General features: G+C 68.0%; 3 protein-coding genes across 6 annotated transcripts; all 3 read left to right on the top strand.

Annotated features, from left to right (window-relative positions):
- The first annotated feature begins 3312 nt into the window (after nucleotides 1-3312).
- JUND (JunD proto-oncogene, AP-1 transcription factor subunit) lies at nucleotides 3313-4926 on the top strand. The gene has a single exon (XM_027664380.1). It carries the CDS (start codon nucleotides 3439-3441, stop codon nucleotides 4387-4389), a length of 951 nt encoding a protein of 316 aa, XP_027520181.1. The 5' UTR covers nucleotides 3313-3438; the 3' UTR covers nucleotides 4390-4926.
- A 1079-nt stretch (nucleotides 4927-6005) lies between these two features.
- Nucleotides 6006-9415, top strand: LOC113957067. Its single transcript, XM_027664201.1, has 5 exons — nucleotides 6006-6056; nucleotides 6521-6810; nucleotides 7840-8649; nucleotides 9064-9212; nucleotides 9300-9415. Exons 1-5 carry the CDS (start codon nucleotides 6006-6008, stop codon nucleotides 9398-9400), a joined length of 1401 nt encoding a protein of 466 aa, XP_027520002.1. The 3' UTR covers nucleotides 9401-9415.
- Nucleotides 9416-12789: 3374 nt separating this feature from the next.
- PDE4C (phosphodiesterase 4C) lies at nucleotides 12790-19645 on the top strand. Of its 4 annotated transcripts, none has more exons than XM_027664186.1 (15): nucleotides 12790-12938; nucleotides 14596-14778; nucleotides 14858-14894; nucleotides 15005-15069; nucleotides 15190-15239; nucleotides 15764-15876; nucleotides 16112-16205; nucleotides 16671-16849; nucleotides 16932-17030; nucleotides 17102-17266; nucleotides 17358-17457; nucleotides 17543-17697; nucleotides 17786-17908; nucleotides 18086-18268; nucleotides 18351-19645. In XM_027664186.1, the coding sequence occupies exons 1-15, from the start codon at nucleotides 12790-12792 to the stop codon at nucleotides 18861-18863; spliced, it is 2208 nt and encodes a 735-aa protein (XP_027519987.1). In that variant the 3' UTR covers nucleotides 18864-19645. The 4 variants fall into 4 exon arrangements, with proteins under 4 accessions (XP_027519987.1, XP_027519986.1, XP_027519989.1 ...); XM_027664185.1 differs by having other exon boundaries at nucleotides 15761-15876; XM_027664188.1 differs by lacking the exon at nucleotides 12790-12938 and adding an exon at nucleotides 13723-13784.
- Nucleotides 19646-20107: the final 462 nt, after the last annotated feature.

Genomic DNA, 20107 nt, shown 5'->3' with positions numbered 1-20107 from the left:
AAATATAGCCCGGCTGGCAGGTGGCAAAGACACGGCGTGACTCAGTGGGTGCTCCGACGCCTCCGGGAATAGCAGCTCCGGCCACCCAGCCGTGCTGAGGCTGGCACTGCCACCAGCTCTGTGCACCACGGGGACGTCCCCACGGCAGGCGGAAGGGGCCACTGAATCATGCCCCTCATTAAACGCTCATTAAGCAAATGAAGCTGCCGGGCTCGCTGCGGGGCACGGGGCTGCCACCGGCGAGACGTCCCACGGGCCCTCAGGCTTGGGGACAGGGGACGTGTGGGATGAGCAGCAGTGGTGACAGGCTGGGAGCGTGTTGGGGACGCAGCAGGACGAGCCTCGGGGTGCTGGGACCCTTGTGGAGAGGGGTGGTGGGGTTTTTGCCGGTCGGGCCCGGTCGGAGCACGGCTCGTGGCTCACATCCCTGGCCAGGGGCCAGCTGCTCTTCCCGGGAGGCCCCGGGGCTGCCTCGTTCCTCCCTGGAACTGATTAAAGCACCTACAGCCAAAGCTGGTTCTTGTTGTCCCACTGCTGTGGTGGGGGAGCACTGTGGGTACCCCGGAGCAGCTCTGCCCACCGATGCCCACCGGGGCTGGGGGTCCCTGTGTGAGGCCAGGACAGGGGGAAGGGGAGCTGTTCCCCCCTGTCCCTGGTCCCCATCCCTCGCTGGCTGGGTTGGGTCAGGATGGAAAGTCTGAACCTGCCGGTCCGGCCGCCGCCGCGCCCCTAATGACGGGTTTGGAGCGGAAACCCGGACTGTGGCTTCACCTGGGAGCTGCTCCCCAGCCCTGCCCCAGCCCCCCGGGGCACTGGCCCTGGCACCTGCCCCCCCATGGGGCAGTGGGGACAGCAGGGGGACACAGGGCTCGGTCTGCTCCGCTTTATCTGAGATTTAATCAACTGTGTGTATTTGGGATTTTAATCAGCTGTGTTTATTTGGGATTTAATGAACTGTAGCTGTTGGGGGAGGGCGGATCCCAGTCATTCCCAGTTGTGCCTCAGTTTCCCCAGTGCCAGTGCTGTGTGTCCCAGCCCCAGGGGCTGCCCCAGCCCTGTCCTGGGTGTCACCTGTGTACCCTATGGCCTCCCTGAAGCCAGGGCTGAGCTGTGCCCTGTGCTATGTCCTGTGCCCTGTGCCATGTTCTGTGCCATTCCCTGTGCCATGTCCCGTGCCATTCCCTGTGCCCTTTGCCATTCCCTGTGCTATGTCCTGTGCCGTGTCCTGTGCCATATCCTGTGTTGTGTCCTGTGCCATTCCCTGTGTCCTGTGCCATTCCCTGTGCCGTGTCCTGTGTCATGTCCCGTGCCCTGTGCCATGTCCTGCGCCATTCCCTGTGCCCTGTGCCATGTCCCGTGTCCTGTGCCATTCCCTGTGCCCTGTGCCATGCCCTGTGCCATGCCCCATGTCCCGTGCCCCACACCATGGTGTCCCCACACCCCGTGCCGTGCCCCACGCCGTGGCCGCGCTATCCCCACACCCAGTCCCACGCCGTGCCCGTGGGCAGCAAACAGGACGGGCGCACCGTGACAGAGGCTCTTTGCACCAGGAGCACCGCGGGCAGGGTGTCACCGCCACGGCCCCACCACCGGGTCCCCTCGGGGGGCCCCCCGGCACTGACACCCCCTGATTTATCGCCCTCGTTAGCGCAGGCCTGGAACCATCTGGCAGCAATTAGGCCGCAGCTCGGGCGTCACCCGCCCCGGCGTCCCCACGGCCTCGCCGTGCGCCGTTTTCGCCGAGACCCTCGGCCTGCGGCGCGGGGGCCGCATCCTGCCCACACGAGGGGGGGTTATCGGCGGCCATCGGCGCCGGCTCCCCCCGCGCCGGTGACGTCAAGCGCTGACGCCGATCCACCCCCTCAGCCGCCCGCGGGCTTGGCCGGCCGTGACGTCTGCGGCCTCCACCGCCGCCACCGCCGCTTAACTCCTTCCCCGGTGACGGTTGAGCGGGGCCTCAAGGGGCTCACGGTGGAGCCAAGGTGTTGGGCCTGGCCTGAGCGACCCCCTCGGTGGTGGTGTGACCCCCCTGGTAAACTGTGCTTGGCTGCCCGCCGTGTGGTGGCAAACCGACCCATCGGCACCGGTGTCACCGGGATGCGCCGGTGACAAACGTCGGGGCGGTGACAAGGGACAGGCTGTGATGAGGGAAGTGTGGGGACACGCAGGGACGCTGGTTCTGTCCCACTGGGGCACGGCCCGGGCAGGCCCTGTTGTGCCTGGTGCCGGTGGCCTGTCCCAGTTTGACCCATGTGGGTGGTGGCCTGGCCGTCCCCAGAGGGTGTCATGAGGCCCCGTGACCCGGTGTGTCTGTTTATTTCTTTGTTGTGCCCTTTTACAGCCGGGGCCTGACCTGGTGCCAGTGCCCGGTGCTGGTTCTGGTGCCAGTGACTGTGCCCAGTATCGCTCCTGGTGTCGGTGACTGCTCAGTGTCAGTGCTCAGTGGCTGGTTCCTGTGCCCTGTGGACGGTGCCCAGCTCCCGGTGCCGGTTCCCATTCCCATGCCCGGTCCGGTTTCCACAGGCGGTCCCAGTTTCCAGTGGCCGGTGGCCGATTCCCATGTCCCGGTTCCCACTGGCTGGCAGCCTGTTCCCGTGCCCGGTTCCCATTCCCATGCCTGGTGACTGGTGCCTTGTGGCTGGATCCTGTTCCTTGTGCCCGGTCCTGTGCCCCGTGCCTGGTTCCTGGTGCCAGTTCCCGGTCCCTATGCCCGGTTCCCATTCCCTGGTCCTCGTGGCTGGCTCCCATTCTTCGGTGCCGGTTGGCACTCCCGGTTCCCGTTCCCGGTACCTGTTCCCGGTACCCGTTCCCGCCCCTCTCTTTATGACCGTCAGTCTCGGCGGTTGGCAGTCCGGTTCTCGTTCCCGGTGCCCGTTCCCGCCCCTCCCTTTGTGCCCGGCAGTCCCGGTGCCGGTTGGCAGTCCCGGTTCCCGGTGCCCGTGCCCGTTCCCGATTCCCATTCCCGCCCCTCCCTTTGTGCCCGTCAGTCCCGGCGGGGGTGTGGGGGGTGTGTGCACGTGACCGCCCCTCCCCCGCGCTGACGTCATCCCAGGGCCCCGCGCGCTGTTGTCCCGTTTACCCGCCGGTTGCCCCGGCGACGGCGCGGCCGGGGGTGGGCGTGGCCCGGCGAGTGGGCGTGGCGCCACCTCCCCGGGGCGGCGGCCCCTCCCCTTATGCAAACGAGGGCGGGCGAGCACGTCATCTGCAGCCAATGGAGGCCCGGCGCGGTGAGGTCACCGCGGCGGCGCCTCCTATTTAAAGCCGCGCGGGGCCCGCGGCGGCGGCAGACGTGTGTGCGCGCGCGCAGGAGCGGGGCCGCGGCCGGTGCGCACCGGGCGCCTCCCCCGCCCCCTCCCCAATCCCCTTCCCCGCGCTCGCCCCGGTCCTCCCCCCCCCCCTCCCGGCCCCGTTTCCCCCGCAGCCGGGCGGGGGAGGAGGATGGAAACACCCTTCTACCATGATGATGTGTTGAGCGGCCTCGGCAGCGGCTTCGCCCCGTCCTCCGGCAGCAGCGGGCTCCTCCTGCCCTTCCCTGGCGGCAGCATGATGAAGAAGGACGCGCTCGGCATGGCCTTACCGGAGCAGTTGGCGGCGGCGCTGAAAGCCCCCGGCGCGGCCAGCGGCGAGGCGGCGGGGCTGCTGGGCTCGGCCGAGCTGGGGCTGCTCAAACTGGCGTCGCCGGAGCTGGAGCGGCTCATCATCCAGTCCAACGGGCTGGTCACCACCACCCCGACGAGCGGGCAGTTCCTCTACCCTAAAGCGGCCGCCTCCGAGGAGCAGGAGTTCGCCGAGGGCTTCGTGAAGGCGCTGGAGGACTTGCACAAGCAGAACCAGCTGGGCGGCGGCGCGGCGGGGAGCGGCGGCGGCGGAGGAGGGAGCGGCGGCGGCGGCGGGAGCGGCGGCGCGGGCGAGCTGCCCGCCGCCGGGATGGCCCCGGAGCCGCCGGTCTACGCCAACCTCAGCACCTACCCGGCCGTCAGCTACGCCGCAGACCCGGGGCCCTTCGCGGCGCCGCCGCCGCGGCTCCCGCCGCCGCCCCCGCCGCCGCCGCCGCTGAAGGACGAGCCGCAGATCGTGCCGGAGGTGCCGAGTTTCGGGGAGAGCCCGCCGCTGTCCCCCATCGACATGGACACGCAGGAGCGCATCAAGGCGGAGCGGAAGCGGCTGAGGAACCGCATCGCCGCCTCCAAGTGCCGCAAGAGGAAGCTGGAGCGGATCTCCCGGCTGGAGGAGAAGGTGAAGAGCCTCAAGAGCCAGAACACGGAGCTCGCCTCCACCGCCAGCCTGCTCCGCGAGCAGGTCGCCCAGCTCAAGCAGAAGGTGCTCAGCCACGTCAACAGCGGCTGCCAGCTCCTGCCCCAGCACCAGCATCAGGTGCCGGCGTACTGACCGGGGGGGCCCGAGCCCGGGAACGGACTTTGAGGGGTCCCGGGCACGGACCGAGGGGAGCGGGGGGAACGCCCGCCCTGCCCCGGGCACGGACCGAGGGGAACTTGGGGAGAACCCGCCCTGCCCCGGGCACGGACCGAGGGGAACTTGGGGAGCCGCCCGTGCGTGCCGGGCATGGACTGAGGGGAGCGGGGGGAGCGCCCCAATCCCGCCCCGGGAACGGACCGAGGGGTCCCTGGCACGGAGCGGGGGGAGAGCCCGCCATGCCCCGGGCGCGGACTGAGGGATGCCGGGCATGGACGGAGGGGTCCCGAGGGGAGGAAGAGGAGCGATAATCAGCCCCCTCAGCTCCCTGAGGGGTCCGAGCGGGGGTCCGGGACCGGCTCCGGGCGGTGGGCACCGAGCACCCCCCGCGCACCGGCTGCGGGGAGGGAGAAGCCGGGGGTTCCCCTCACGGATTGAGGGGGGACCTGGGCCTTCCCCCCCGTGCCCCACACATTCCAGTCAGGCCCCAGTAAAGCCCCGCGACACGGAGAATTTGGCCTCTCGCTGTTTGCTGCGCCGGCGGGGGACGGGAAGGGAAAGGAAGGGAAGGGGCGGCGCGGGCAGGAAGCGGCGCGGCCGGGGGCCATCTTGGGGTGGGGGGGGGGGCGGGGGGGGGGGGGGGTTGGGGGGGGTTGGGGGGAGAGTTTTCGGGGTGAGAGGAGTCGGGGGAGGGGGAAGAGTGGTGCTGGAGAAGGGGCTCTGGGAAGAGGGGGGATTAGAGGGTCTATGGGGTTGTGGGGTTGGGGGCGCTTTAGGGTTGCTGGGAAGCGCGGGGGATGGTGGGGGGGGGGGAGTTCCGTCGGGCGGTAGTGGAGGGTTTGGATGTTGGAGGGGGGTTTGGTGGGGTTATTGGGGCTCGCTTGAGGGGCTTGGGATTACTGGGAGTGCTGGGGCAGGAAAATCTCGTCAGGTAGTAGCGCATCTGGATTTGGGTGTTGGGGGGTGCTCCCTGGAGGGGGTGTACTGAGGCTCCTCTGAGGGGTTTTGGGGTTACTGGGTCTCTCTTGGGGGGATATGCTTTTACTGGGGATCCCCGTGGGTGAGGGGAACCTGCTGCCGGTCCCGGCTGTGGCTCTGCCCTGTCAGACCCCTGGTTCCTCTGTGTTGGGGGTTCACTGACACCGACACCCCCCTGTCCCGGCACCCCGGGGTCACCCCCTGGCACCCAGCGAGGCTGGGCCTCCGCTGCTCCTCCCCAGACTTCGGGAACTGGCCTTGACTTCCCGGCACTGCCATCGCTCCTCCTCTGCCTCCCCCACCTGTGGGGCCCTATCCTGGCTCCATCCAGGGAGCAGCACCCGAGAAACCAACCCTCTGCTCCTGGAGTGTTTAGGGATGGTACTGGAGGCAGCTTTGGCCTGTTCCAGCACTGGGATCACCCCGCTCCAGGGGAGCCTGGCACGGGGGGGGCTCTGCCGTGGGTGACGGGAGGAGTGTGAGCTCCTTTGGGACCCTGCCGTGGGTGGCTCCCTGGGGACCCCGTGCTCGGTGCCAGCCGGCTGCGGTTTGGCGGAGGAAGTGCCTTCCCCGCCGTGTGGAAGCAGCCCCGGCGTGGTTGAGCTGCGCCCCGGATGCGCTGCTCCAGCACCAAGACGGACGGGGCTGCCACCTGTCTCCCTGTGGCAGGGCCAGCAACAGCCCCGTGGCTCTGGTGTCCCCGTGCCACCACAGCCCTGCGTGCCCAAGTCACTGTGTCCCAACATCTCCAAGTCCCTGCATCTTGATGTTCCCAGATGCCTGTGTTCTCAAGACCCCACATTCCTTGTCCTCAAGTCCCTGCATGCTGAAATCCCCAGATCCCATTTTCCCCTAAGTCCTTGCGTTCTGATGTCCCTTTGTCCCTTGATCCCTTTGTCCCCAAAGCCCCACATGCTGCTCTCTCTGTGTGTCTCCAGATCCCTCTGTCCCTCAGACCCCACATCCCAATGACCCACATTCCCAGATCCCTTTGTCCCCAAATCCCCACATGCTGCTGTCCATGCATCCCCCAGAGCCCTTTGTCCCCCAAGTCCTCACATCCCGACATCCCCACCTTCCCAGATCCACTTGTTCCCCCCTCCCCCCCAAGACCTCGGGATGCTGACAGGGCTGCCTCCCGGTGCCTGGGGTGGGCGGGTGGGGGTCTCACGGCCCCGGGGTGCGAGGTGCGCGGGTGAAAACTGATGCCCGGGTCCAGGGGGCTCCTCCCGGTGCCCGCAGGGTCCCGGTGCTGCGGGACCGCCCGGTACCGACAGAGGGCGCCGCGGGCGGGGTCGCCCCCGCCTCCCCCGGGGCGGATGAAGGCGGCGGGACCGGCATCGGGACCGGGAGCGGGCGGGATGCTCCCGGGAGCCCTCCACCTGCTCTGCTGCGCCGCTGCCCTGCTCGCTGCTGCAGGTAACGGGCACCGGGGGGGGGGCCCGGGGGCATTCGGGATCTGCAGCACCGGGGGGTGGGTCTGAGGCCTCCCCCCACCCAGTCCCGGGTACCGGGAGGGGGGTTGAGGTGCTCCGGGGCACCAGGGAAGTTCGGGGAGGTGACCATGTGCTCCCCTGAACTCTGCACTGACAGCTTAGTGGGGAACTGAGAGGGTCCCTGTGCCCCCCACCGGGGCCTCATGGCACAGGGAGGGGCTGCACCTGCTTCCCAGAGGTGCCAGGCTGGAGGGGAGCACCTGTACCCTGTACTGTGCCCAGTACCCTGTGCTGCTGTGGGCCCCCCATTTCCAGCCCGGGCCCCCAGCACCCCCACCCTGCACCCCAAGGTGCCTCAGCTCACCCTTCCCGGCATAGGGTGCTTGGCCCTGGGTTCAACCATCCTGGTGTGAGGCAGCAGCTGGGTGGGAACAGCCCGTCCTGGTGGGTGCAGCAGCCGTGGGGACCCCCAGCCCGCGGCCACGCTGTGCCCCTGGGTGTTGGCGCTGGGTGCTGGCTCTGCCACGAGGCATTTTGCTCCAGTGTCCCCCTGGGGCCAGGCTGGACCTGCTCCTCCTCTTGTGCAAACAGGACTTGGGCAGATAAGGGCACTGCCCGGAAAACACCACCATGTCCCACGTGGCCCCAGCGGAGTCCCCATCACGCCCGGCCCTGAGGGTGTCTGGTGGGTGCCACGAGGGCCGGGCTGGCACATGTCCCTGTGCCGTGGCACTTACCTGCTGCTGCCACGCTGCTCTGCTTGTGCAACAACCGGTTGGGAGGCTCTTTCTGACCCTGTGTTTCTGGGAGCCCATATTGGCTAAATCCCAGTTTTCTGTGTGTGATGAAAAACACCTGGGAAGCGATCCCTGTGGCACCGGGAGCCCAGGCAGGTGCTGCTGCCCTTCCTGGGGCCCTGCCTGCCCCTGCCAGGGTCCTGCTGTGTCCTTGCTGACCAGCTCTCTCCTCCAAGGTCTAGAGCCAGGACATGGCACCAATGTCTCCTCCACAGTGGCTCTAAGCAGCTCAGGGACAGCCGTGTCACCGAGTCCGTCCAGGACACTGGGATCAGCAGCACCTCCTGTGTCTCCATCCAATACCACCATGGCACCGAGTCCATCCAGGACACTGGGATCAACACCACTTCCAGTATCTCCATCCAACACCACCACACCGACTCCATCCAGGACACTGGAATCAACACCACTTCCAGCATCTCCATCCAACATCACCATGAAACCATCTTCATCCAGGACAACGGGATCAACACTGCTTCCAGCATCTCCATCCAACACCACCACACCAAGTCCATCCAAGACATTGGGATCAACAGCACCTCCAACATCTCCATCCAACACCACCACACCGACTCCATCCAGGACACTGGGATCAACAGCACCTCCAGCATCTCCATCCAACACCACCACACCGACTCCATCCAGGACACTGGGATCAGCAGCACCTCCAGCATCTCCATCCAACACCACCACGGCACTGATTCCATCCAAGACATCGGGATCAGCAGCACCTCCAGTATCTCCATCCAACACCACCATGGAACCACCTTCAGCCAGGACACTGGGACCAGCAGCACCTCCATCCAACACGTCCACGGCACCGACTCCATCCCACCCAAGTGTGCCCAGATCCACGGGGCATCCATCCAACTCGACAGCAGTGCCAGCCCCATCCTCACCCAGGCCCTCTGGGCCCGCTCCTGCTCCCAACTCCACCACACCCACTGTGAGCCCTGGGCCCAACAGCACCTTGGCCACCAGCTCCAGAACGACACCGGCCACCGGCATCGCGGCCAACAGCTCAGGTGAGAGCCAGGCTGGGGGGCACTGGGCAGGCAGGTGACCTGGGCACGACAGCAGCCCTGGGGTCCCCTAAGACCCCCCACTTGGGACTATGCTCAGAGGGGGGCTTCAGGGGTGCAGGTGAGCCCAGAGCCCCACAGGCTGCTCCAGCCTCCTTGGGGGGTGTTGAGGGCTCCCCTTTTCTCCCCCACCTCTGTGTCACAGGACCTCAGCTGGGGGGTGTGGGAGGGCCCCAGGCTGGTCCCCCACGGGTGGAGGTGACACGGGAACTGGATGCCAGGTTTCTGACATATGGGATGGTGGAGGGGGAGAACTGGAGCCAGTCTTGAGCCCCCTCTCACCCTGAGCCCCTCCATGGTGCACAAGGCTTGGCAGTGCTGGGGGGGGGTAATGGGGTGCCCATCTCGCCCCCACAGAGCAGCAGCTGAGCTCTGGCGTGGTCGTCATCATCTGCCTCTTCGTCTGTGTGCTGGTGGGGGGCACAGCGGTGCTGCTGGTGCGGCTGTGCCGGCGCAGGACCCCCCGTGGGACCCCCCCCTTCCACCACCTGGACGAGGTGCCCATGGTGAGTGGGGGGGCCAGGGCTGCTGAGGGGGGGGCTGGGAGGGGGCCAGGATGTGGGTACTCACTGCACTGTCTCTCTCTTCCTTAGAGCAAGGTGATGGAGGAGTCCCCTGTCACCCACCCCACACCCAGGTGACCCCCCCACACACACACCGCGGCCCCCCCGGGGCTCCCCGCGCTGCTGAATAAAGAAGCCGCTGCTCAGCTCTGGTTTCCCGTCTGCCATGTGCCCTGCCCGGGGAAAACCCCCGCTCCCGGGGGAGGGCCCAACCGCTTTCGGGGGTCCCCCGCTCCGGGCTGGAGGCCCCGGGGTGTTCCCAGGCCGGCGGGATGGGTGCGGGGCGGTGGTGCCCGGGGTGGGGGGGGCCCGCGCAGCCCCCCCGACGAGGTGGGATGGGAGGGAGCGAGCGGCCAGGCACGCACGTCGCCTTCCTTCTGCTCCGCTGCACTCGGCCGAGGCCGCGGCTGGCGGCGACGACCGGGCACCGGTAAGGGGCTGTGGGCCAGGGCGGGGGGCTGGCGGCAGCGGGGACCCCCGTGCCGGAGCTCGGCATCCCCTGGGAATTGGGATGAGGCTGCTCCCGGTGCCAGCCGGGGCGTGGAGGGGCTCAGTCCTGGCGTCTCTGTGGGTGCACCGCTGTGCCCCAGTTCCTCACGGGGGTGGGTGCCCGTGGTGGATCATTACGGTGGCATCGGTGGGTTCACAGCTTGGTGGGTGCTACGGGCTGGGGGGCCACCCCCGTGGCCTCAGGCCCGATGTCCCTGTCCTCATCCAGCCGGTGGGAGCACCGGCAGTGGGAAGGAGGGGCCCCAAAACCCGAGGTGGGGGACAAGATCGGGCACCCGTAAATCACGGAAGCGGGGGGAAGAACCCACGTGTCCCGGTCCCGGGGTGTCCCCGGGGTATCCCCCGCCCCGGGGGGGGTGGTCCCCACCCCCGACCCCTCACCGGCCGCAGCTCCCGGAGCTCCCCCCGCAGGGACGGCGATGAGACGGAGCCGGACGGCGCTGCCCTTCCTCGGCGCGGAGGTGAGACCGGCACCGGGGGGCACCTCGGGGGGCGAGGGGGTGTCGCGGGAGGGGGCGAGGGGTGTCCCCGGTACGGGCGTCCCAGCGCCGGCCCCGCGGGCAGCAATAACCGGGCTGGCGGCGCTGAGCGGGAGTTAATTATCCCCTTAATGGGCGGTTAATTATTATTCACCTCTGCGTAATTGCGCGCCGGCTCCGGGGGCTTTTCCGGCGGGGTCCCGGGGGAACGGGGGGGGGGGGGGGGGTCCCTCCGGTTGCGGCGGGAGGAAGAGGAGGAAGGGGGAGTCCCGGTGGCTCCGTGCGCTGCGGGACGAACCGCACCCGGTGCACCGGCTGTGCCCTTTCCCCGTGGCCCCCCCTCGCCCAGGTATCACCCCGGTACCCCCGGGGTGCAACGCCGCACCGTGCCCGCCAGGGGGCGCCAGCGCGCTACCGGCGCCCGGTACCGGGAGGGGGGGGACGGGACGGGGCTGCCCCGGGACGGGACCCTCGGACACGGACGGTGCCCCCGCAGAGCTCCGCGGTGCCGCTCCCCGCGCCCCTCACCGCCGCCCCGTGTCCCCGCAGCGCTGCCGCGACGCCGCCGAGGCCGCCCCGTCGGGCCCGGGAGCCGCGCTGGGCGCCGTCCGCCGCCGCTTCTCCGGGACCCCGCTGCTGCCGCCGCTGGGCTGCCGGTTGGCGGAGGCGGCCCGCGGCCCCGAGCCCGAGGGAGCCCGGGTGGTCTTCACCATCGAGGAGAGCGGCCCGAGCAGCGGCGACGAGTCCGAGCCCCCCCGGTAAGGGTGGGACGGGGAGCGGGGAGGTGATGCCGGCCCCCGCTGGCACCGGGAAGGGGTTACCGGGCAAGGCGCTGCTGGTGGGGACGCTCCGGGGTTCAGCACCGGCGGGCGGACAGCGGCACCGGGTCACCGGCAGAGCACCCGGTGGGCTGGGGACAAACCCCTCTGTCACCGGCCCCGGGATGTCCTTCCCGATCGCCATCTGCCCCTGTCACCCCCATCCCCAACACCCCTGTCCCCACTACACTGTGCCCATCCCCTCTGTCCCCATCACCCCCATCCCTGTCACCCCTGTCACCCCTGTCCCCACCACCCATTCCTGTCCCTAACCCCTGCCCTCATCCTCCTCACCCCCTGCTTGTCCCCATCCCCTGGCCCAGCCGGTGCCACCGCACGGTTGGCCTGGCTCTGCCCAAAATGACCTCAGCCCCTCCCGCAGTGGTTGCAGGGCTATTTTTGGGCCTATCCCGTGCCTCTCCCAGCCCAGCTTGCAGGGTCAGCATGGAGCTGGCACAGCTGAGGGTCATGGCTCCGGTGTCACTTGTCATCCGCCCCTGCAGACACGTGGGGACAGCGACAGTCGGACAGGGACTGGCTGTCCTGGGGTCAGGGACTTGCTGTCCTGTGGCCGGTCCTGTCCTGGCTGTCCAGGGGCTGCTGGTTGCCAGCCAGCCCGGGGGGGCTCTTCCCCCTCACCCCCGTGCCCTGATGTCCCTTTGTCCCAGCACCCCCTCTGCTCTGACATCCCCACAGTCGTGCCTGCAGTCCCTTGGAAGTGAGGGTGATCCCCCCACCCAGTGGGTTTTGGGGTCCCCACTGCTCCTGCCGTGGCAGGGGAGGCCCTGTTGTTGTCCCCCCTGGCTCCCTGCCAGCTGCTGGATATTTTTGTGGCCGCTGGGAACAGCAGGTATCCACATCCTGCTGCATCAGGCTGGGCAGGTGCCAGCTCCCACGGCCAGGCCGGTGGGTCACCCACTGTCACCAGCTGGACCTCGTCCTGCAGGTCACCCACGGTGCCACTGTCACCAGCCGGACCTCGTCCTGCTGCTCCCTGTTCCCCCCAGGAGCAGTCCCAGGAGGGAGCTTGGCACTGCACCAAGGAGGGGCTGGGCCACAATGTGGGGTGGGTTTGGCTCTCACTGGTCCCTCGGTGGTACCGTGGCACAACCACACCACGTGTCTGGGATGCTCCAGGCTCAGCCCTGTCCCTTGGTGGCACTGTGGCATGTCCACACTGCAAGTCCAGGATGCTCCAGGCTCAGCCGTGTCCCTTGGTGGCACCATGGCACAAATGGCACCACAGCACAACCACACCGTGTGTTTGGGATGCTCCAGGCTCATCCCTGTCCCTTGGTGGCACCGTGGCACAACCATACTGTGTGTTTGGGATGCCCCTTGGCGGCACCGTGGCACGTCCATTCCATACGTCTGGCTCACTGAGGGGTCCGTGTGGCATTTTTTTCCGTGTGCCCAGGCAGAGCACCCCTGCCCTTTCGGGAGCAGCTGCCGCCTCGGGGAGACAGCAGGGTGGCCGGTGGCACCGGGCCAGCGAGGGGCCACGTGCCCGAGCCGCCAGGAACACCGGGGGGGGACCCGCTCCCTGCGCCGGCTGCCGGAGCCAGACAGTTGTTTAATTTCCCAGGCGCAGGGCGGGAGGGGGATGGAAAGTTTCCCGGGGCCGCCGGGGCCGGGACGGCCGCACGCTTCCTGCTCCGCACCGGGGGCGCCGGGGCCGCGCCGGGGCCGCGCCGGGGGTCCCTGAGCCGGGCCATGCTGCCCACCCCGCACCCCTCGCCGGGGGCTTCTCCGGCAGCCTCCCCCCGCAATTCCCCCCGCAATTCCCCCGTCCTCTTCAGGAAGCTCCTGATGAACCAGAGCATCCGCCTGCAGCGGCGCTTCACCGTGGCGCATCCCCTCTGGTAAGAGGGGGACGCTGGAGGGTCCCCGGGGGGGTGGTGGCACCAGGCTGTGCTGCCAGGATGGGGTCAGGGGACCCACCCCCCCCAGTGCCGTGTGCCCACGGGGACAGGGGGGACGAGGAGGGGACAGCGGGTGTCCCCACATGGCCAGGGGCTGAGCCGGGCAGGGGGGAGCCGCTGGACGAGCGCGGCTGAGCACGGACACGCTCATTGCAGCGGTGGCCAGGCAGGGACCCGCGGTGGGGTGGCCCGGTGGGCAGGGAGAGGGGCTTTTCCCTCCAAATCGAGGCACCAACTCACCCACCGCGGTACCTCCCTGCCCTCCCCGGCTCGGAGCTCTGTAGGGTTGGTTTTGGGGTGCCCCCCCTGGGTGCCGGTGGGTGCCGGCCCCACCTGCGTGAGCGCTGTAGGGCTCAGCACATCCCTCCGCAACAGCAACTATTTATAGCGGCCCCGGCCCCCCCCCCCCAGCCCGGCACGGGCACGGCTCGGTCATTAACGCCGAAACGAGGGGGGTTAATTCGGCACCAGCCCCTTGGCGGGGGCTCGTGTCCCCCGGGGCTGTCCCCTGCGGTGGCAGCGGGGTCAGAGGTGGTGGCACGGGGCCGGGAACAGACGCGGGCATCACCCGCGGGGCCGTCGGAGGGACAATGCGGCTTTGTGTCCCCGGTACCATCGGGGATGGGAAGGCGAGGCAGGAAAACAAGGGGCTGCGGGGATGGCATGACGCGGTGCCGGCTGGCACTGCCACTGCCGGGGACGGCCACGCCACAGGGACCGGGGCTGCCGGAGCGGGACGATGCTGCCGGGCAGCCGGTGCCCGTCCCGGAGACACTCCTGCATCTGGTAGGTGCTGGGCTCCCGCTGGGGACAGGGTGGCCCCAGTGGCATCCGCGCTTTCCCAGTTCTCCCCGTGCTCCCCGTCCCCGCGGCGGTGACGGACAGGCGCTGGATGGCCCTCGCTGTGTCCCTGCTCCACGCAGCCTTTCCCATGACCCCGGGACCAGCAGGAGGGGGGCGAGGCGGCCGCGGCCAGCTTGGGGACACTGCAGGGTCACCACCCCTGTCCCCAAGTCCCCTGTTCCCCCCCATGGATGCACACGGCTGCCAGGTGACTCCGGGTGAGGTGCCCCCGGGCTGTCACCAGCGCGTCCCCAAGGGCCAGGGCTTGGCTTCTGTGGCATTTTCTGTCCTTCGATGTCCCCTGGCTCTGGGCCATGGCTTGGACACTGTCCCCTCCATGGGACACGGCACCCCCGAGCCAGAGCTGATGGAGGCTTTGGGGCTCTGGAGGACTTGGGATCACAGTGCTGAGGACAGGGTGGGGATGGCACAGGCAGGAGCTGGCCCTGCCCGGGGTCTCTGGAGCTGGGAGCTTCAGGGTAGGGGGGGCCTGTCCCACCTGGGTGACATGGGACAACCTGGCTTTGCTGGCAGGGAGCTGAGAGGGTCCATGTGCACTGAGTTGTGCCCATTCTCAGCACTGGGTGAAGGAGGTGGCAGGGCCAGGCAGGGAGGTGACCGGTGTCACCACAGGGGCCACCAAACCGGGCTGAGTGGGACAATGGCAGCGAGAACCCGGCAAACCCGGTGGCATCCCGTGGGCTGTGCCCCCACACCTTGCCCCGCGCCAGCCTTGACTCCTCTCCCCCCACAGCTTTGACCTGGAGAATGGCCTCCAAGGCCGGGGCACGCTGGACCCCCAGGCCAGCCCGGGGCTGGTCCTGCAGGGCACCTTCTCCCACGGGCAGCGCCGCGAGTCCTTCCTGTACCGCTCCGACAGCGACTATGACCTGTCCCCCAAAGCCATGTCCCGCAACTCCTCCATCGCCAGCGACCTGTGAGTGTCCCCCCAATTCCTGCATCCCCCGGGACCCCCACTGCCCTCCCCCAGGCTCACACTCCCTTTGCTCCCTCAGGCACGGAGAAGACATGATCGTCACTCCATTCGCCCAGGTAGGTGCCACCCCTGTGCCCTGCCCGGGAGGGGACACAGCCTGTGCCCAGCGCCTGGGGGGGTGTCCCGGGGGAGGTCGGCCCGGCCCCAGCCCCCTCTCGCCCCCCAGGTCCTGGCCAGCCTCCGCACCGTCCGCAGCAACCTCACCCACCTCCAGGACCGCGCCGGCATCAAGTGAGTGGGCCGTGGGGTGGGGAGGGCAAGGGTCTCACCTGGGTGGGAGACCCCAACCCATGGCAAGGGCAAGGGCACCACTGTGGGGGTCCTGGTTGCTCAGCCCCCCATGTTTTGCAGGCGAGGATCCAGCAGCAGCCTGCCCTCCGGGAGCAAGGCCAGCCTGTCCGGTGAGTGCCGGGGGGACCACGGTGGGGATGTTTTGGGGCCGTCCCTGTGCCCTCAGGGTGGGTCCCGCTGTGCCCTCGGGGGGGATACAGCCCCCTCCAGGCAGGGCAGAGCCGCGGCTTTGCCCTTTGGGATCCATGTCTGGTTTTCGGCAGCTCCTCCCGCCTGGCCGCCCTTCGCGGCGGTGGAAAAGCTCCCGTTGACGTCAAACCTTCCATTAATAAAACCCGGCGGTGAGCGGGGCCCCGCGGGAGCCCGGCTGCCCCCGGGGCTGGCTGTCACCCCACGGGACACTGTGGCACGTGGGGCTGCCACGCCATGGGGACGGTGTGATGGGGCCGAGCCCCGCTGCCCAGGGATGCTCGACCCCGAGCCCCGCGTCCCCCCGCGCCCCCGGCCGCCCCACTCGAGGGCCGTGAGCCGCCACGCCCGCGAGCCCCCGGGTTTGGGGTGGCACGAGCTCCCCCGTGCCGGGTGGTCGCGGCGTCGGCAGGTCCCTTGCCAACCTGGCGGGTGCCCCCAGCAGAAGATGCCCACCAGAAGCTCTCACGGGAGACCCTGGAGGAGCTGGATTGGTGCCTGGACCAGCTGGAGACGCTGCAGACCAGGCACTCGGTCAGCGAGATGGCCTCCAACAAGGTAAGGGGCCCTGTCACGGTCATCTTGGGGGGAATGGGGACCTCGGCACTACTGGACCCCCTGGGCTGGGCAGCTGGGGGTCCTGTGTGCCCTCCACATAACTGATCCCCCCTGGACTGGGCAGCTGAGGGTACTGTGTGCCCTCCACATCACTGATCCCCCCAGGATGGGCACCTGGGGGTCCTGGGGGTCCTGTGTGCCCCCCACACCGCTGAGCTCTGCCCACCACCTGCAGTTCAAGCGGATGCTGAACCGGGAGCTGACGCACCTCTCGGAAACGAGCCGCTCCGGCAACCAGGTCTCCGAGTACATCTCCAGAACCTTCCTGGGTGAGGACCCCCCCACCCCAGGGACACCACCGGGGTCACCTCTCTGCAGGCAGCAGGGTGGGCTTTGTGCCCGCTTGCTTCTTTTGAAGGGACAAAATGGAGGGAAAAGGGAGGGGGACTTTTCCAGGTGTCCTGGTGGGATTTGCTGTTTGGGGGTGTAACACCCTTTGTCCTGGCTGGGTGTGCTGGTTCATACTGGTGCATATGGTGCATACTGGTGCACTGGGGCTGTTGGGTAAATCCCCCTGGGCCTGAAGGGGTGTCCAGGGCAGGGTTTGGATCCGCTGGCAGGCGGGTGGCTTGTGCAGGGCAGTGATGGAAAGTGCTGGGCACCCGCCACGCAGCCCCCAAATTGTCACGACATCACGGTGTCACCTGCGCCGCGTCATCAGTGCGAGCTGGGGGGGGGTGTGGGGGGGGAATCTGGGCTCCCACCCTGCTCATGCCCCCCCGGTGCCATCCCAGACAAGCAGCATGAGGTGGAGATCCCCTCAGCACTGGCCAAGGACAAGGAGAAGGAGCGGAGGAAGCGCCCCATGTCCCAGATCAGCGGCGTCAGGAAGCTCACCCACGGCTCCAGCCTCGCCGCCGCCGGCATCCCCCGCTTCGGGGTGCGCACGGACCACGAGGGGCTGCTGGCCAAGGTGGGCTTGGCACAGGTGACCCACCCAACCACAGGGTCCCTGGCGCCAGCCCCCCACGGACCTCCGTCCCTCTGGTCCCCAGGAGCTGGAGGACACCAACAAGTGGGGGCTCAACGTGTTTAAAGTCGCCGAGTACTCGGGGAACCGCCCGCTGACCGTCATCATGTACAGCATCTTCCAGGTGAGCATCCCGGCGGGATGGCCCTGTCCCCGTGTCCGGATGGGGACGAGCCACCTCCCGCCTCCCTGCAGGAACGTGACCTGATGAAGACCTTTCGCATCCCTGTCAACACCTTCATCACCTACATGCTGACGCTGGAGGACCATTACCACGCCGACGTGGCCTATCACAACAACCTCCACGCCGCCGACGTGGCGCAGTCCACCCACGTCCTCCTCTCCACGCCTGCCCTGGAGGTGATTCCTGATCTCCTGAGGCCACGGAGGCCACCGGGTGTGTCTGGCAGGGTTGTAACACGCCCGCAACTCCTTCTCCCACCATTCCCAGGCTGTCTTCACGGACCTGGAGATCATGGCTGCCATCTTCGCCAGCGCCATCCACGACGTCGACCACCCCGGCGTCTCCAACCAGTTCCTCATCAACACCAGTGAGCTGGGGAGCAGGGATGAAGCTGGGGGGGGGTGTGGGGGACCCCACCCAGCGTCCCCCCAGTGACTGGTGCCCTCTCACAGACTCAGAGCTGGCGCTGATGTACAACGACGCCTCGGTGCTGGAGAACCACCACCTGGCCGTGGGCTTCAAGCTCCTCCAGGAGGAGAACTGCGACATCTTCCAGAACCTGAGCAGGAAGCAGAGGCAGACGCTCCGAAAAATGGTCATCGACATGGTACGGGGGGGGGGCTGGACCACCCCGGGGTGGGGGTCTGGGCTGGGAGGGGTCAGGCTGAGCCCCGTTCCCGGCTTGCCCTGCCCAGGTGTTGGCCACGGACATGTCCAAGCACATGAACCTGCTGGCGGATCTGAAGACCATGGTGGAGACCAAGAAGGTGACCAGCCTGGGGGTGCTGCTGCTGGACAACTACTCCGACCGGATCCAGGTGGGCACAGGGACACGGCTAGGAATCCTTCCTGGCACTGCAGACATTGGGCATTGCTCTGGGCTGCGGGGACGTCCTGCCTGGTGACTCCCAACCACAGCCGGGCATGGCCAAGGGTCCCTGGCGCAGTGTGGGGGTGGTCCTGGGGGACGAAGGACACCGTGGCTGTGCCCACAGGTCCTGCAGAACATGGTGCACTGTGCAGACCTCAGCAACCCCACGAAGCCCCTGGAGCTGTACCGGCAGTGGACCGACCGCATCATGGTGGAGTTCTTCCACCAGGGAGACCGGGAGCGGGAGAAGGGGATGGAGATCAGCCCCATGTGCGACAAGCACACTGCCTCCGTGGAGAAGTCCCAGGTGGGGCGGCGGCCTGGGGACGGGGTGGGGGTGTGCAGGGCTGGGCCGGGGGCTCAGCTCTGCCTCCTTCTCCCCCCTCAAGGTGGGCTTCATCGACTTCATTGCCCACCCGCTGTGGGAGACATGGGCCGACCTGGTGCACCCCGACGCCCAGGAGCTCCTGGACACGCTGGAGGACAACCGGGAGTGGTACCAGAGCATGATCCGGCGCAGCCCGTCCCCTCCGCCCGAGGGACCCGGCGCGTCCCCTGCCAACACCGACAAGTTCCAGTTCGAGCTGACCCTGGAGGAGGAGGAGGAGGGTGAGTCGGACACGGAGCTGGAGGGGCCTGAGAGCCCCTTGGACGAGGACAACAGCGGCTCCAAGACACCGGGCACAGACGACTCGGAGTCGGCCGACACCAGGCGCTTGTCCCCCGGCCCCGGGGAGCAGGACTCGCCCCTGCCCCGCCCCAGGGACGTGGACAACCGGCAGGCGCTGGAGGGGACACTGCCCAAGGACGGCGGCGGGTGCTCCGTGCCAGGGCCCGAGGACAGCCAAGGGCTATGCCTGGACACGGAGGGCAACGTCACATTCCTGTCCCTGGGCACGTAGCGGCACCGGCCAGTGGGTCCCCTCGCTGCCACGGGGACGTGGGACTGGGCTCTGCCCTGGCCAGTGTTGGGGACAGCGGGGAGCTGGCAGTGGCACCACACAGGGCGTGGAGGGACCCAAATCATGTCCCCGTGCGGGATCTGGGCAGGTCCTGATGGACAGGAAGGCGCTGCTCGCCCTCTCCCATCTCCCACCAGCTGCTGGGAAAGGTCCCTGTCCCCTTCAGGCAAGGCTTGGGGACACTGTGCTCTGGCCCCAGCCCAGCCCTGAGGGCATCACACCCCACAGGGCTCCAGGAAGGAGTTCCCCACAGGGCTGGGGCACAGCCAAAAGCATTCCAGCACTTCTCCAGGTGGTCCCTCGCAGGACAGCAGCCCCACGGTGGGATGGGGAGGTGGGTGAAGGGTGCTGGTGACACCCCCAGCACGAGGGACCCCCAGGCACCGGCACACAGCACGGGCACGAGTCAGGGGTTTATTTATTTGGGGACAGGTTCACTTTTTAAAGCCTTTTGTAGCTCACTTTTTACTCCGAGCCTCTCCGAGGCCGCACTCACGTGGATATTTGGGGCGGAAAGACACGTTTTTCGGGGTGGAAAGTCACGTTTCTGCTCTGTGATCACTGAAAATGCTGCATTTTTAATTCACACTTCGGGCCCCGGCGGGTGCTGTGACCCCCTCACCCCTGTGTCTCCGGCATCATGCCCAGGGGCAGCCCCCCAGGATCCTTTTGGGTTTTCCTTCACCTTTCCAGAGATTAAACCTGGTTTGTTCCACCCTAAACATGAGCCTTTTAAGTGCCTCTTTACCTTAGAAGTGCCTTTTCCTGGTGTCACGGGAGCCATGCCAATGTCCCCGGGGACTGGCGTGGTTGGTGGCCCCGGCGGGCACCAGGGAGGGCCTGGAACAAAAGGAGCTCCTCCCTGGAAACGCTGAGATCCATCACTGGCAACCACGGCCTGCTAAGGTAAATATTTAATCGCCGGCTTGGCGCGGCGCGGGGCCCGTTCCCGGCTCTTCCGCATTGCTCCCAACGGTGATTTATCTCCGCAAACACGTCCCCACCCCTGGCACTGCCCTGGCACTGCCCTGGCACGTGGGGCCCCCGAGGCTCTCACCCCCTGCCCGCCCCACGCTGTCCCCCGTGGTGGCAGCAGGGCCTTGGGAGCTGGATGATCCTTTCCCAGCCCAGGGGTGAGCTGGGAGCGCTGGAGCCACATGGGGTGGTCATTCCTGGTGGGTGCT

This window comes from Corapipo altera, unplaced genomic scaffold (genome assembly GCF_003945725.1).
Source record: "Corapipo altera isolate COAL_440 unplaced genomic scaffold, ASM394572v1 96, whole genome shotgun sequence".
Lineage (NCBI taxonomy): Eukaryota > Metazoa > Chordata > Aves > Passeriformes > Pipridae > Corapipo > Corapipo altera.
This window is presented reverse-complemented; position numbering and strand designations above follow the sequence as displayed.

Excerpts from the sequence above, each read along its gene's own strand:
- JUND (XM_027664380.1), top strand. The coding sequence starts at position 3,439 with ATGGAAACACCCTTCTACCATGATGATGTGTTGAGCGGCCTCGGCAGC.
- LOC113957067 (XM_027664201.1), top strand. The coding sequence starts at position 6,006 with ATGCGCTGCTCCAGCACCAAGACGGACGGGGCTGCCACCTGTCTCCCT. Across the intron at positions 6,811-7,839 it reads TGCCCTGCTCGCTGCTGCAG|TGGCTCTAAGCAGCTCAGGG; the intron begins GTAACGGGCACC and ends TCTCCTCCACAG. Across the intron at positions 8,650-9,063 it reads CATCGCGGCCAACAGCTCAG|AGCAGCAGCTGAGCTCTGGC; the intron begins GTGAGAGCCAGG and ends TCGCCCCCACAG.
- PDE4C (XM_027664185.1), top strand. The coding sequence starts at position 12,790 with ATGCTGCCCACCCCGCACCCCTCGCCGGGGGCTTCTCCGGCAGCCTCC. Across the intron at positions 14,779-14,857 it reads TCCTCCATCGCCAGCGACCT|GCACGGAGAAGACATGATCG; the intron begins GTGAGTGTCCCC and ends TTGCTCCCTCAG. Across the intron at positions 17,698-17,785 it reads GAAAAATGGTCATCGACATG|GTGTTGGCCACGGACATGTC; the intron begins GTACGGGGGGGG and ends TGCCCTGCCCAG.